This window comes from Osmerus mordax, chromosome 2 (genome assembly GCF_038355195.1).
Source record: "Osmerus mordax isolate fOsmMor3 chromosome 2, fOsmMor3.pri, whole genome shotgun sequence".
Lineage (NCBI taxonomy): Eukaryota > Metazoa > Chordata > Actinopteri > Osmeriformes > Osmeridae > Osmerus > Osmerus mordax.
In genome coordinates this window covers 21,119,054-21,133,325 of record NC_090051.1, presented here as the reverse complement: position 1 = coordinate 21,133,325, position 14,272 = coordinate 21,119,054, and the positions used below count along the sequence as shown (strand labels likewise).

At 48.5% G+C, this 14,272-nt stretch overlaps 1 protein-coding gene across 1 annotated transcript; it reads right to left on the bottom strand.

Annotated features, from left to right (window-relative positions):
* Positions 1 to 1,199: 1,199 nt before the first annotated feature.
* On the bottom strand, positions 1,200 to 7,828 carry efnb2a (ephrin-B2a). The gene is made up of 3 exons (XM_067228226.1): positions 7,742 to 7,828; positions 7,039 to 7,146; positions 1,200 to 5,436 (listed from the first exon to the last, which is right to left on the bottom strand). The coding sequence occupies exons 1-3, from the start codon at positions 7,815 to 7,817 to the stop codon at positions 5,018 to 5,020; spliced, it is 603 nt and encodes a 200-aa protein (XP_067084327.1). The 5' UTR covers positions 7,818 to 7,828; the 3' UTR covers positions 1,200 to 5,017.
* Between the last annotated feature and the right edge of the window lie 6,444 nt (positions 7,829 to 14,272).

The following is a 14,272-nucleotide window of genomic DNA, read 5'->3' as shown; positions in this document are numbered from 1 at the left end:
AGCGGGCGAGAGATAAAAAGGATACATTAAATAAGAAACATCTGAACGTTTCTTTTTTCTATCTCTCTCTCACTCTCTCTTGAATCAAAGAGTGTACTGTGCGAAGAGGCGGCAGACCACCGTGCCAGACGAGCCATCGAGATGACTCCAAATTACTTCACTCCTTCTTTTGTTTGTTGTTTTATTTATCTCTCTCTTCTTCTCATCTTTCTTTCAATTTTTTTTGATAAACACTATGGAGAGGCATGCTGTGGAATGAACTTCAATTTCATCTGTGGCCTCAAGAAACAAACAAAAAAGTCGTTCTAGACACTGTGGTTATAACTTAAGCCCATTGCTTCAACTATATCCAGAAGCAAGAGTTACGTATATTATTGTGTACTCACTATGAAAAGCTATATGGCCTAGACCACGAGCAGTTAATATCATATATACCCTGGGTAATAATGGCTAACTTTTAAGTCTTCCCAGAAGGCAGAGATTTCAGACCGCAAATATAGCTGGACTACAACATGGCTGGCCTGGATAGGATCTGGATTACTACACAGCTGATATGGACAGCCTACTTCACCATGTCTAAATTGGATTCAGAGTGATACTGGATCATGTCTCAGGCACTAACCAGCCTCCCCCGCCAGCCCTGAGCAGCTTTGAGACATGGCTGGAGAGCAGGGTGGCTACTGGAGTCCTCTGGAGCCAGGACGGGGCCTGTGGCAGGCCTGGGCCAGACTTGGCCGGTGCTAAAGGCTGGAAGACTGAAGCTCTCCTGCTGGACTGTATCCAGAGAGCCTGGGTCCCCCACTGAGAGGAGCGAGGGCCCCTTAATCACCACCCTGGCCGTGACATCATCAGCCCTGGCCACAGCACAATGGACCACCCTGTACTGAGACCACACCTTCGCTAGACACGCTACTGACATATAGAGCCACGCCACATTGTGGATAGGAAGATGTATTAATATACTGACTGGAACCCAGGATACAATAACTGCTTATAGAGTGAAGTTATGTCACTTTTTGTATCCATATTTTTTTTTCATACACGTGGAATGAAGCTAGCATTTATAAGTGCAGTACACTCTGACCTGCCCCAGTTTGTCTCAGAACCGAAATGTTCCCTGACATCAATTCTCATTTGGTATTTTTTGGCAAAGATGTAGACTAACATTAATTTGAGCTCAAAACAACACAGACGGCATGTCCATAGGAAAAACATTTTATTGAAAAACATTTTCAGTTCGTAACAGACTGGTGGAATGTGTGTCATTTTTCCTCACTTTCGTTTATTTTGTTTTTGAATGTTTTAACCGTATCATGCCCTGGCCTTCTCAAACTGCAAAGGGAGGGGCAACAGCCACCTGGAAACCATAACAGACTAAAGAAACCAGGAAAGACAAACAACGCAATCATAATACTGTGTTACTTACAAACTGGACAGGAGTCAAATCAAAAACAGAACAAACTAATTCAATAAATATTTATGGTACACACTTATGGCACAAATATGCAGCAGTCGGTTTGGCAACTTTTTCCTCTCAAATTTCTTTTTAAAACCAAATTTCCATGGAAACAGTGCAAAAGGGGAGGGAGTGGGAGGACACGAGCTTTCCAACGAGCGCTAGCTAAAATACATAGCAAAAAATTCAAATTTTATACAAAACATCTTACTTTAAGAGTTTATAAAAAAATGTTTTATTGGGTTCTGGTCAATATGTACACAAGCTATTTACCAAAAAAAGTTGTATGCTCGGGCTTTACTGAAGTGTATTCAATTTTTTCGGTATCGTTTTCCATTTACTTTCCTAAAAAGGTGAATAAGGCTATCGTAACAACCCAGGATCCATATACAATACAAACATTAATGTATTTACAGTTTCTTACCTACAGAAGAACGGTGCAAAATTACTGAGTCAGGTGACCAAGGGCTGACCATACGAGCAAGGCATTTTACAGTAGCCTGAAGTACTTTTCCTAGCCGGCATGTTAACGTTCTCACAAGATTCCCATTTTCCGTTTGATCAAGACAGAAACCATAGCAACCATGGGAGAGCATTAGTTTCTGGCTAGGATAGGAACATCAGATTGAAAGAAACTAAGATTGTCATATTCTGCCGCAGTCAGACAGCAACTAAACAGCAATTGGTTTGTGTTCTCTGGTGTGGTTTTTTCACTTTTTCTTAAATAACCGCCCAGGCGCATTTTTTTAAAACTTTCAATTGGTTTCATTTTTCACAGTTTACCTTGAACTACGGCATATAGTAAAGAAAAGAATGTTAAAATAATACTACCATAAAAAAAAACTGAACAGCAGGCTCGTGTGACTTTCGTTGCTATTTATGAATTGTTTTGTTTGTTGTTACATCTTTCAGTGGTTAAGAACACTTCCTATAGGTGTAGGTTTTTTCTCAATTGTTAAAAAAATAAATAAAAATTGCATATTTGCAGATTTTGTAGCCTCTTAGAGGCACAAACCTCAGATCAAGGCTTGGCTTTTCGGTGAAATTTGATATTCTTAATGAACAAATGAAAATGTCAGTAATGATACATGTTTGGGCATGGCCTAAGTCACAATCGGGTTTTCATTATCTTAAGCCAATGTTTATAATGGGAGTGAAATAACAAAAAAAATCTGTCATCCACTGGACTGTTTCAAGCGGAGGTACTCTCACACACACACAAACACACACGCACACACACACAGATAAAACATGACCACGTGGCGATAGGGGAGGGGTAACAGGGTCATCGTGGGAATCTTCCCATCATCCTTTGGGAGATGCTACAGTGAGCAAGTGTGGGGAACATTGGTGGTCTACCCGGTCCACCCATCTGAGTTATTTTGGGTCAGATAAAGTCCACTCCCTTGGGCGTACGTCCAGATTGCCCTCCCTCTCCACTTCCCCTTCCCAGGCTCCTAGCCCTGTGTATATGGAAAAAGGCAGCCGTTTGGGGTGGGAATATGTGGGACATTATGGATCCAAACAGATATTGAATAATTGAAAACCTAGCTTGCATAATGTGCACTTATACCATAATATATTAACATTACTTCTCAATACCGCCTGACTACACCTGTGCTCTATGTGGCTATCATAAATAAATTCTGGTTTTTCTGTTGTTTTTTTTAGTAGTTTTTTTTTAGTTTTTGTGTTTTAATGTCCTCCTTTAAATGTACATCTATTTTGATTTAAAACAAACAAAAAAATTAATGGAAAAAAAGAATGGGAAAAAAAATCACGATACGGAAATGCTAATGAAGACCAAGTAACGGCAACAAAGTGTGTTGAAGTCCCTGTGCTTTTTAAACGTGAGCAGGAGAGCACTGGTCCGCCTGACCTCCGACCTCCGGGGGTGCTGCCGCGTCGACCCTTCTGGGAGCCACAGTACCAAGAACGGCTCCATCCTGTGGCTATGCTACACCCTAGACCAGAGCGGCTGAACTCGACGTCTCTCTGTGTCGCTGAAATGGTAGTAAAGCCAACAAGAATTCCTTATTGCCCCCATTTGCCAACACCCCTTCATCTGAAAAGCCTCCTATTTGTGTTACACTCAAGCCAACCCCTTTAACTCTACAGTTACAACCTTTTACTTATCTACATATTTTGCCTCCAACTCCATGGTTGGGCGGCTGGGTGGAGGAGTCGAGGACATAAAAAGTGCTGCTTTAAAATGTTCATGAAGATCCTCCACCCTACCCAGAAGCCACCTTGGCAGCCGGGATCCCCGACCGAGGGGTGAATGTCCTGCAGAGGGCCGCACAAATTCTCCCCTCCTTCCCTGTCCAATCCCTGACCTCTTTCTCTCTCTGCTTCTCACCTCTCCAAGCCAATGGGATGCAGTGTGTGTTTATTACGTGGGTCGTCACATGCACCAGCACGACAAAGCTCGGACGATACCACGACACTAAACAACGTCTTCTGTGTGAGTGAACAATACCAGGAATGAAAAAACAGAAACGAATGATTAAACAAACTTACAACGTGTCAAAAATACCACCAAAAAAAAGGAATCATATTTTTTTTTTTTTTCAAACGTTCAAGTAACAACTGTGTGAACTGTTATGCTAAAACTGAAAAGCAGGTTGGGCAATGAGGAACGACGGGGTTGTATGCAAGATGATCCACACAGTTCACAATGAGTATGTGTGTGTGTGTGTGTGTGTGTGTGTTTGAGTGTGAGAGTGTAAGTGACAGGGGGAGTGAGTAATGTCCATGAATCAGTCAGGGAAGTCTCAGAGTGGAGATATCAGAATCTCTATTCCGCTTCTGGACCATAATGCACCTGGTGGCCCCGGGCGACCAAAGGGACCAACGTTCACAGTTCCGCTCGTTCCCTCCTCCGCTCTCTCCTCTCGTCTTTCCCTCCTCTCTTTGTGTCTCTCGCTCTTTCCAAGCAGCAGTCTCTCCTCTTCTGAGGGGGGGGGGGGAGTTAAGAAAGAAAGGATGAACTTCTATCCCTCCTCTTTGCCTCTCCCACGAAAATCGGCACATCTGTCCGCTTTTGTCATCCACTCCGAAGCGCGCGGGCGAGCGACTCGTCCGTACGTCCAAACGCTCCGGCCACCTCCGAGACCCCAGCGTCCATCTCAGCGCCGAGAAGAAAGAAGAGAAAAGCAGGACAGAGGAGAGGGATCCGAACCCGCCCGCCTCTCTCCAGAGATCAGCAGCTTGCTCTCCAGCCTCCCCATCTCCACCTCCACCCCAAGCCTCCCCCTCCCACTCAGCGACAATAACAAGAAGAACCAGAATAGCAACATCTCTGCAGGAGGTTGACCAAAAAAAAAGACGGCGGGCAAAAACGAGGGAGGGAGGAGGAGAGGTCGAGCGAGATGGAGTGAGAGAACGATTCACGTGCGTCCGCGTAGCGGGCTGAACCAAACCCGCCCTGCCAAAGTGTGTGTGGGGAAGGTGGGTGGGAGGGGAGGGACTTAGTGTTTTCTTTTCCGGAAAGGGGAGAGGGGGGGTCAGTGGGTTGGGGGTGGGCTGGGGGGGGCGGTGGCATGTCGTGGAGGTCCCGATTCAGACTTTGTAGTAGATGTTGGCCGGGCTCTGAGGGGGCATCTCCTGGACGATGTACACGGGGTGCCCGTAGTCCCCGCTCACCTTCTCGTAGTGCGGGCAGAACACGCTGTCCGCAGTCCTGAGCGGGATGATGATGTCGCTGGGCTCCGAGCCGTTGTTGTTCCCGCCCGCGCCGCCGCCCCTCTTGGGCGTGGCCAGCGTGCTGAGGGACAGCGTGGTGGCGTGCTGCGGCGAGTGCTTCCTGTGCCGCCGCCGGTACTTGAGCAGCAGCAGGACCAGCATGATGATGATGATGATGAAGATGACGCTGCCCGACGCGATGCAGGCGAAGAGGGCCACCTCGGAGCCCACCACGCTGGACGACTTGCCGCCCGCGCCGGCACCGTTCTCCTCGCCTTCTGGGTGGTACGAGTGGCCTGAGAGGAAGACAGGTGGGGAGAAGAAGAGAGAGAGAGTGAGTGATACAGCATGTCAAAAACTGTTTTTGTTTTGTTTTGTTTTTCACAGAATGAACATCCATGAAATACAATGAAAAGGTCATCCGTGTACAATTGTAAGATGACGTTTGAAGGAGAGCTTCAAACGTCCCAGCTTTCTCCTTTCATTTCAATCACCCCGCTATCGTGCCCGTACGGACTCTTTGCCTCGTACAACACAGTCTTTTGATCTTTCCGTTGTGAAGGTGTGAGGCGAGGAGAGGAAAGTACAATACTGGGATTGAAAGCTGCTTTCAGTGAGCTTTTTATTTAAGGTCAAGCCCTCGTCTCTCCATATAGCTATTCACATTCAGCTGGTGGTCACCTTGACTTTGAGAGTAGACCACAGCGGTGTCACATAACCAAGATGGCAAGAGTACTTCTGACATAACAGCTCCTTGATATTTGAATAACTTGAACACGAAACATGTATTGAAAATTTACAAATAAATACGTTAAAATGGGGACTTTTACAACACAAGAAAAGTTGATTATAAAAGCAAAGCTGTGATTGGGATAGTCCCCCCCCCCCACACACACACACACTTGAGACTTGAGAGCACTAACTCTCTGGTCCACATTGAGTTGTTAAAGGCAAGTCTGTCTCCTCTTCCCCCAGGATACAGAGCTATTCTCTGGGCAGGAGGGATTACTGTGTCTCCCTGTCTGGCTGGCCAGAATCCCCTGCAGGGCCTGCTGGTGTTGATGCTATGAGGAGTGGAAGGCTTGGAAGATGGCAGAAGGCCCAACTCTAGCACCCTGTCCCTGTTGTACATGGGGATTACCGCTGCCTCACACGCCCAGCTCCTACCACTCCCAACGCCCATATGCTCTCACTCCACGCCAAGATGGAGGGATGAGGTGAAAAAAAGGAGAAGAGAGGGAGAAGATGCTGAGGTCGGCAGGGTGGATGTGCCAGCGTGGATTTGAGTGGCTAGCTGGCAGGACGGCGCGCCCGTTGTCAGAGGGATTTGAGAATGAAAATAGAAGCTCGGGTCTCGACAAAAAGCCCTCGCCACCGTGCCAGTTTAAATAGGTCACTGTTTTGGTTTGTTCCATCTCTTGTTTTTTTTCTTTCTTTTGCTTCCTCCTCTAAAAGCAGAAAGTTCGATGCGGAAATTGCGGGGCTGGAGATTTTTAACTGCAATTTAATAGCTCCGATAAGAACGGTCTGGTTTGAGAATGTGCGCACGGGGAGAACAAGTGCACGTCTGTGCGAGGAGCAGTTACCGTTAAAAGATGGCGGACGCCGATTGGATAGTTTTACCTCAAAATGTCACCGCAGGTGGGTGGGGGGCGGGAGGGAGGGAGGCGGAGGAGAGCTGGGACCACAGTGGGGCGTTGTAGCGCTGGAGAACCTATAGATGCTTATCAGTTTTATGGGCAACTTTCAATTATGGGCCAACGAATTGCTGACCTTTCCTTCCTGTTCTTACAAAGGCTTAGCGAACGCGGGGACACGCACGCACACACACAGACACACACAGACCTCTCTGTGCTCTATGTCCCTGAGAGATTGCGGCTGGCTATGAACACTCTTACCTGACTTCTCCAGAACTTCGTTTGGTTTGTTGGACTCTTTGCCCACTTCTGGGTGCTTGGGGGGATAGCTGGTGGGGTAGTCTTTGGGGGAAGTAGGATCAGAGGGATCTGGAAGCGGGGGGAGAAAAGATGCATCAGACACGCGGGAGACTGACAGTGACTGCATGGGTGTGGTGTTTGTCTGGGGCTGTGAGGAGGCCTGCTCGAATCCATTTGGTGTGAAAGAGTATGTGCCTCACACGGCTTGCTCTTAATGAAAGCATTCCTGATTAATTCCCTGACCTTCAGAGCCTCTCTGTGGTGTGGAGGCGGGTGCGTCGACGAGAGCGACCTCAGGAAATTACCCCATTGGGTAGAGAGTAACTGATTTATGAATAATCATGGTCATTAATTACCAGCGGGGGCTAGGCACCATCACTATGGAGGACAGATGCAGTGTGTGTGTGTATCTGTATGTGTGTGTGTGTATCCATTACAGTTCTACAGGATTACATCTGGAAAAGACCCTGCCCTGGGTGTTAAGCAGACTATGGAGCTAAATGCCTGGTAACCCTTCAATACCTTATATGGGCCTAGAACAAAGAGGTGTTCAGTATTCCACATGATATAATGTTCTATGGTTGCCTATGGTTTCAAGGCTGTGTACCAATCAGGGCTCACAAAAGCACCCACCGAAGGAATCTGTTATAAATACAATACTCACTTTGTCCCACTTTCATGATTATCTTCATAGACTTGGTCTTGCACACTCCCCCTTCCTGGCTGTCAATGCCTTCCATGGTGCCATTGGATGTAGCTACAAGAGAAGAAGAAGGAAATAAGGAAATACACAAAAACGAGGTTAGCGTTAGCCCCAATGCTAACAACACACCCAACACCACAGAGGTCCGTGCGACCACATGCACAGTTATGCCCGTTTTTTCCCTCCATCCTGACAAAATCTAATTTTTTTCCTTTTAAAGGACATAATTGAGACTAGAGAAGGATTAAACATGCGAGTGGCTGAGCCGTTTCCTCCTGTTAACAAGTCACGTTCATCCAGGCTTGTCACCGCACCCATTCCAGATAGGGGCAAATATTTCACGTCCCTGAAGTCAATTAGCTTGAGTAATTGTGTCTGTAATATCTCTAACTGGGCTGAGTGGCTCGGTGGAAACGGCAGTTATGGAGAAATGAGGGAGCAGGGGAAGACACAGAGACAATGGGCAGAAACAATGGGCGGCCATCTTGGCAGAGCCACAGGAAATTCTAAGGAGGCTTATCGAACATTAGCGCCAGCTACCCTCCAGAGAGCGCTGGGGTTGTTATTAAAGAATCAGCTGCCTGATTGAAAAAGCTCTTAAACGAGCTGCAGTCTCAAACCTAAACCTGATGCCAGGTGGTAAAATAAAAGGCAGTAAACGACAGATGAAGCAGAGGAAAACCCCTTCAAAAAAGCCTGTAAATTGAGTTGACTAAAAACACGCTTTCTTTTTTGTTTCTCGTGTGGTGTGAGGTAGGAGGTGATGAATATTTCAGCGACCCCTTGAAATGATCTGGGAGCAGCTCTAAACAGTTTGTCTGTGGGCTCAGAGCAGATGTTGTAGGGGGAGCAGAGGGGCTGTGTATCCCCACCAACACAAGACAGAGGAACAAACTAACCCTCTAAACAGATGTGACGGAGCCTTTAAAACCAAAGAAAAAAAAAACAAATAAAGATTTAAAGAGTTAGCAACAACATGCACAGATGTTAGGCCACAAACAGTGTACAACTATCAAATACAAACAGCTTGCCTTAATGAACTCCATACACGTGCTACTGGCAGACTCAAATAGAGCTACACACACTGAAGGTCTACATCTAGTGAAGAGGACCACCCTGTTTCTCCCCATGCACCAGCCCCAGACTCAACACTGCCCCCTGAGGTGGTAGCGGGTACTGCAGACAGAGAGGCGTGGCAGGGTGGGGTGGCATGGGGGGCCTCCTGGTCTATCAGGTCAGTAACATAGAGGCTAACGAGTTGCCAGGGGCTTAGCTGGCTTGGCCTCCTGCCAGCTTGGCCACATTCACTCTGCCCCCCCTCCCTCCCTCCCCTAGCCCCCAGCCTCCCTCCCTCCCCTAGCTCCCAGCCTCCCTCCCTCCCCTAGCCCCCAGCCTCCCTCCCTCCCCTAGCCCCCAGCCTCCCTCCCTCCCCTAGCCCCCAGCCTCCCTCTCTACCCTAGCCTCCCTCCCTCTTTCTCTCTCTGTCTCTCACCACCTCCCTCTCTCTCAGTCTCAACCGCTCTCCCTTCCTCTCCCCTTTTTCCTACACAGGGGGGACAGGCGCCTCGAAGCCTGAACACCCACCACCACCACCACCCCTTCTCCTCCCTTCCTCTTCCCCTCCCCCTCTGCCGGCCACTACGGACCCGTCACCCTCTGCCCACCCTCCTCCCCCTCTCCCACTCGCCCTCTCGCCCAACTCTTTTTTCATCCACCGGAAGGGGATGACATAAAGCAGGTGCTTCAGAATCCCGCTTCGCAGCTCTGGTCTTCTCTTGATTTCCCTGTCTCCTTTTTTCCTCGACTGCTAATCATTTTGATCCTGAGCCTCTCGCTCCGGAGAGATGTTGATAGGGACGGACATAAAGAGCATGTTAACGAGCACTGTTTCCCCCGCTCCCTCTCCCCTCCTCTTGCCCTCCCTCTCTCCCCTCCTCTTCCCCTCCCTCTCTCTCCCCTCCTCTTCCCCTCCCTCTCTCTCCCCTCCTCTTCCCCTCCTCTTCCCCTCCCTCTCTCTCCCCTCCCTCTCTCTCCCCTCCTCTTCCCCTCCCTCTCTCTCCCCTCCTCTTCCCCTCCCTCTCTCTCCCCTCCTCTTTCCCTCAGTCTCTCAAGCTGACCTATGGCTTTTTCGTGGAGGACGACAAGCACATTATGTGCAAAGCTTCTTAAAAGCTTGTGCTTCTGTGTGGCTGTGTGTGTGTGTGTGTGTGTGTGTGTGTGTGTGTGTGTGTGTGGCTTTGTGTGTGTGTGTATTCAATAAACCTGTTAGCATTACTCACTAACCTAACATTTCAATACTATCCCATCTTTTTCCCTCTTATTATGACACGCATTTTGTGTGTGTGTGTGTGTCTGAATGAGTGCACATGAGCCCATGCTGGACCATTCGTATTAGCGGGTCAAAGTTCAGGGTTGAGGTTGGGGACCAAACAGAAGCTATATGTAGGTCATGTCCGCTCTCTGATGCAGCATCTCCATCCTGCGTCTGTCCTCCCTTCCTCTGTTGTCCTGTAAAACCACTAAACACCACATCGACACCCACCCAAACCTAATAAAACATGACCCTCCATGTCCTCCACCCTGGTCTCCAGTCGGCTCAAACGCTCCCCACGCCTATCAAAACCTATTTAACTCAGAAACCTCCGAACCGGCTGTCGAACGTTCTCTGAGGGGTAAACATACTTTCTGCTTCTTTAAAAACTCACATCCTAATGCTGGAGCCAGACTCAGAGCCTTCCAGGCCTGACCTGGTTTCTAACAAGAATGGGATTGTTTACTCTGCTAAGGCTAGCTGGCTGGATATCTGGCTAGCTGTCCGGCAGGCTTGCTGCCTGGCTTGCCGGCTGGCTGTATTTCTGGCTAGGCTGGCTGGCTTGCTTACTTGCTGGCTAGCTTGTTGGCAGACTTGCGTGTCGGGATGACTGGATAGCTCACTTGCCGGTCGGTTGGAGTAGCTGGCTGTTAGCTGCCACGGGCTAGCAGCTAATCCCCCATACAGAAGGAGTGTTGGGGAGGATAGACTAGGCTCATACATGGTCCCTCACAAATGGATTTACTCTCCTACTGCCACTGCCTTACAGCGTTCTGATAAGACTCACTAAGAGCGACAGACAGACGGAGAAAGAAAGATGGAGAGAGGGAGAGAAGGAGAGATAGAGGGAGAGTGGGAATGAGAGATTATTCCATCCAATTCCAGAGAGAAAGAGAGGGAGAGAGCGAGAGAGAGAAGTTGATCGACCTAACCCACAAAGGAGAAAAAAACTATGGTGGGAAGGGAGGGGGATGAGAGGGAGGGGGTGAGAGAGAGAGAGAGAGAGAGAGAGAGAGAGAGAGAGAGAGAGAGAGAGAGAGAGAGAGAGAGAGAGAGAGAGAGAGAGAGAGAGAGAGAGAGAGAGAGAGAGAGAGAGAGAGAGCTTTTCGTAAGTGACGTGTCACTTCTCCTTTGGGCCGCATTCACTCAAATGTCCTTGTGGATTGCAGAAGCCATTTTAACATGCTAAGTCTCTCAGGTTTAGCTCCCAGCACATGTTTAAGATGGGGTTAGCCCTGTTCAGAAGACATCTTAAAAGTTCTCTCTTAAAACCGTGGCCAGCCACAAAGTCACCACAACCGCGCACACGTACACACACACACACACACACACAGAGAACCGTGGGAGAGCAATCACACAACTGACAATGACAAAGAACCTCCCTACTGAATAGTGACAACTCAAGCACTCCCATGACCAATGTTGGTTACACACACGCACGTACACACACACACACCCACACAGATGGCACACTCCTCATACACACGCTAACAAGACCGTGCACACAAACGGTAAAGGAGTGCAGCAGTGTCTTGACTTTGAGGCCTTGTTTGCGTTTGCGCGAGAGAACCACCTCCTGAATTAACACCTGCGCCGACATCAAAACCTCCACTCCGATCTGTCAGGCACACGCTGCTCCAGAGTCCTCTCACCTCGCGACCGAAACACTTCAAACACCCTCATCATCGTAAACCTCTGACACTCTGTTAGTACCTGCTTACCCGATCAGGGAACAGGAGAACGTCCTTCTTAAACAAACGGCTTTCAATTGTCCGTCTGTGGAGACGAGACAGATAAAGACTTTGGAGCGCTTAACTCAATTTCTCCACTCCGCTAATATAACTGCCGCTAACAACAGCCCTCTATGTGTGTGTGTGTGTGTGTGTGTGTGTGTGTGTGTGTGTGTGTGTGTGTGTGTGTGTGTGTGTGTGTGTGCAAGTGTGCATAATTAATACACAACTCGGAGGCAAAGCGGGGACAAAAATTCGGAAATAGAGCGAGAGAATGCAGGAGTGAGAGACGGAGAGACGGAGAGACAGATGCGGCTATGATCTAAACGCCGCCTTAATTGCCCCCTCTCCCGGTTGCCACGGAGAACCAAGCCGTCGCCGAGGCGCTGGGGTCGTAGGCTGGTTAGCGCCAGTCACAGGCCTGTGCCCTAATTGTCTGAGACAGAAGACTGGCCTTCCTCTCAGGACCCCGGGGAACCGGCCATGGCAAAGCGGGGTCACCACATGTACCATCGCCCTGACCCCCCTCACCCCCCTAGCGCCCCGCAACCCAACGGCTCTCAATGTCGTATCAATCTCCCAAGGTGATGGTTGGGTTATGGTGTTTGAGCATTTTGTTACTTACTGACTCGGGTGTCTTCTAACGACACGCTGAGTTGGCAGGTTAGGTTGACATGCAAGTTTGTTTGTCAGTATTTTGTTGTACATGTTTCTATTTATATTTAAGGATAAGCACACTCACTTTAAGATGTTAAGATTCAATATGTTTATTATATATTAACAGGATGCACCTTCCCACCACAGCAAATTCCTTGCTTGTGAACACACTTACTTGGCGAATAAACACAATTCTGAATGTGATACTGATTCAGACGTTGCGGTGTTGCCGAAGGGTTGGGAGTTCCAGTAGAAAACTGAAGTCGAACTTAACAGGAGGAATTCCCACAGAGCGTGCCAACTGCTGACAAACAATCACGGGTCAGACGCTCCTATTTTGTGTATTTTGACTGACAAGAAAGGTGATTAAAATCTGGAATTTCCCTTACTCTTGTCTCTCCCCACACCCTCCTTTCTCTTTCTCTCTCTCTGCCCTCTTTTCCTCTCTCTCTCTCTCTCTCTCTCTCTCTCTCTCTCTGCCTCTCTGTCCCCCCTCTCTCTCTCTCTGTGCTACCCCTCCCCTCTCCCGCTCTCTCCCTTTCTCTCTCTCTCTCTCTCTCTCTTCTCTACCCCTCCCCTCTCCCCGTCCTCCCTCCCCTCCCTCTTTGGCTCATGTAATCATCTCCCTCACTAAGTTCTCTGCTGCAGGCCATGCTGCCCCTAACGATCACATCACCCTCATCTGCTCTGAACTGGAGCACCATTGTGGCCGGCCGCTTTCAGAGTATGTTAGGGAGGACAACGCGCACGCTTACGCACACACAGGAAGATACCAGTACACACACACACACACACACACACACACTGGAAGATGCCAGTACACACACACACACACACACACACAGGAAGATGCCAGTACACACACACACACACACACACACACACACACACACACACACACACACACACACACACACTGGAAGATACCAGTACACACACACACACACACACAGACACACACTGGAAGATGCCAGTACACACACACACACACTCGTGCAGATACAGTTGGGCATAGGCAGCATCTAACCGAGCAGGCAAACACACACACACACACACAAACACACACAAACACACATGCAATAACAATCAACTGTGGAACAATGAAGTATTTGTCGCTTTTAGCTTCATGACAGACTGATTACCATGTCTCTCAATCCGTTATTCTGATGCAGGATTTGAGAGGCCCACGTATCAAAACACTAATGCACAGTTGTTTGGGTGTTGTCCTTAGGGAAGACTCCTATAGAAGCTTCTATCCGAGCGAGGCACCCTCCGCAACACCAGCAGAGCTAATCCAATTGGCTGGTTCAGATATCCCATTGATGCGGGCCAGACTGATTAAAAGCAGAAATCAGGATTAAACACTCTTTAATTAATTACTTATCGAGTGCTCGCTCTCCCAACTGGGATTGATATCCCCCTCTTTGGAAGAGGTCGTACTTCAGTGAGTGTTTGTGGAAGAATGCTCCCGTGCACATGCACGCGCCAAATTCACTTCACGTCTCACATTCACCCGTAAACTCGAATCACTCTTATCGCCTAACACTTAGAAAACTCCCTTTCTCAGCCACACACCACCCACACCTACACACACACCCACACACACACCTACACACACACACCTACACACACACCCACGCCTACACACACACCCACACCTACACCCACACCTACACACACACACACCTACACACACACCTACACTCACACCTACACACACACACACACACACACACACCTACACACACACCACTCCTTGGGTCTTTGTTCTCTGCTCGCCCCAGTGTTTGCTCA

What these genes read in the sequence shown, in the direction of transcription:
- efnb2a (XM_067228226.1), bottom strand. Translation starts at nt 7,817, where the DNA reads ATGGAAGGCATTGACAGCCAGGAAGGGGGAGTGTGCAAGACCAAGTCT. An exon ending in AATCATGAAAGTGGGACAAA is followed by an intron (nt 7,147 to 7,741) that starts GTGAGTATTGTA and finishes CCCCGCTTCCAG; the next exon opens with ATCCCTCTGATCCTACTTCC. An exon ending in CGAAGTTCTGGAGAAGTCAG is followed by an intron (nt 5,437 to 7,038) that starts GTAAGAGTGTTC and finishes TCTTCCTCTCAG; the next exon opens with GCCACTCGTACCACCCAGAA.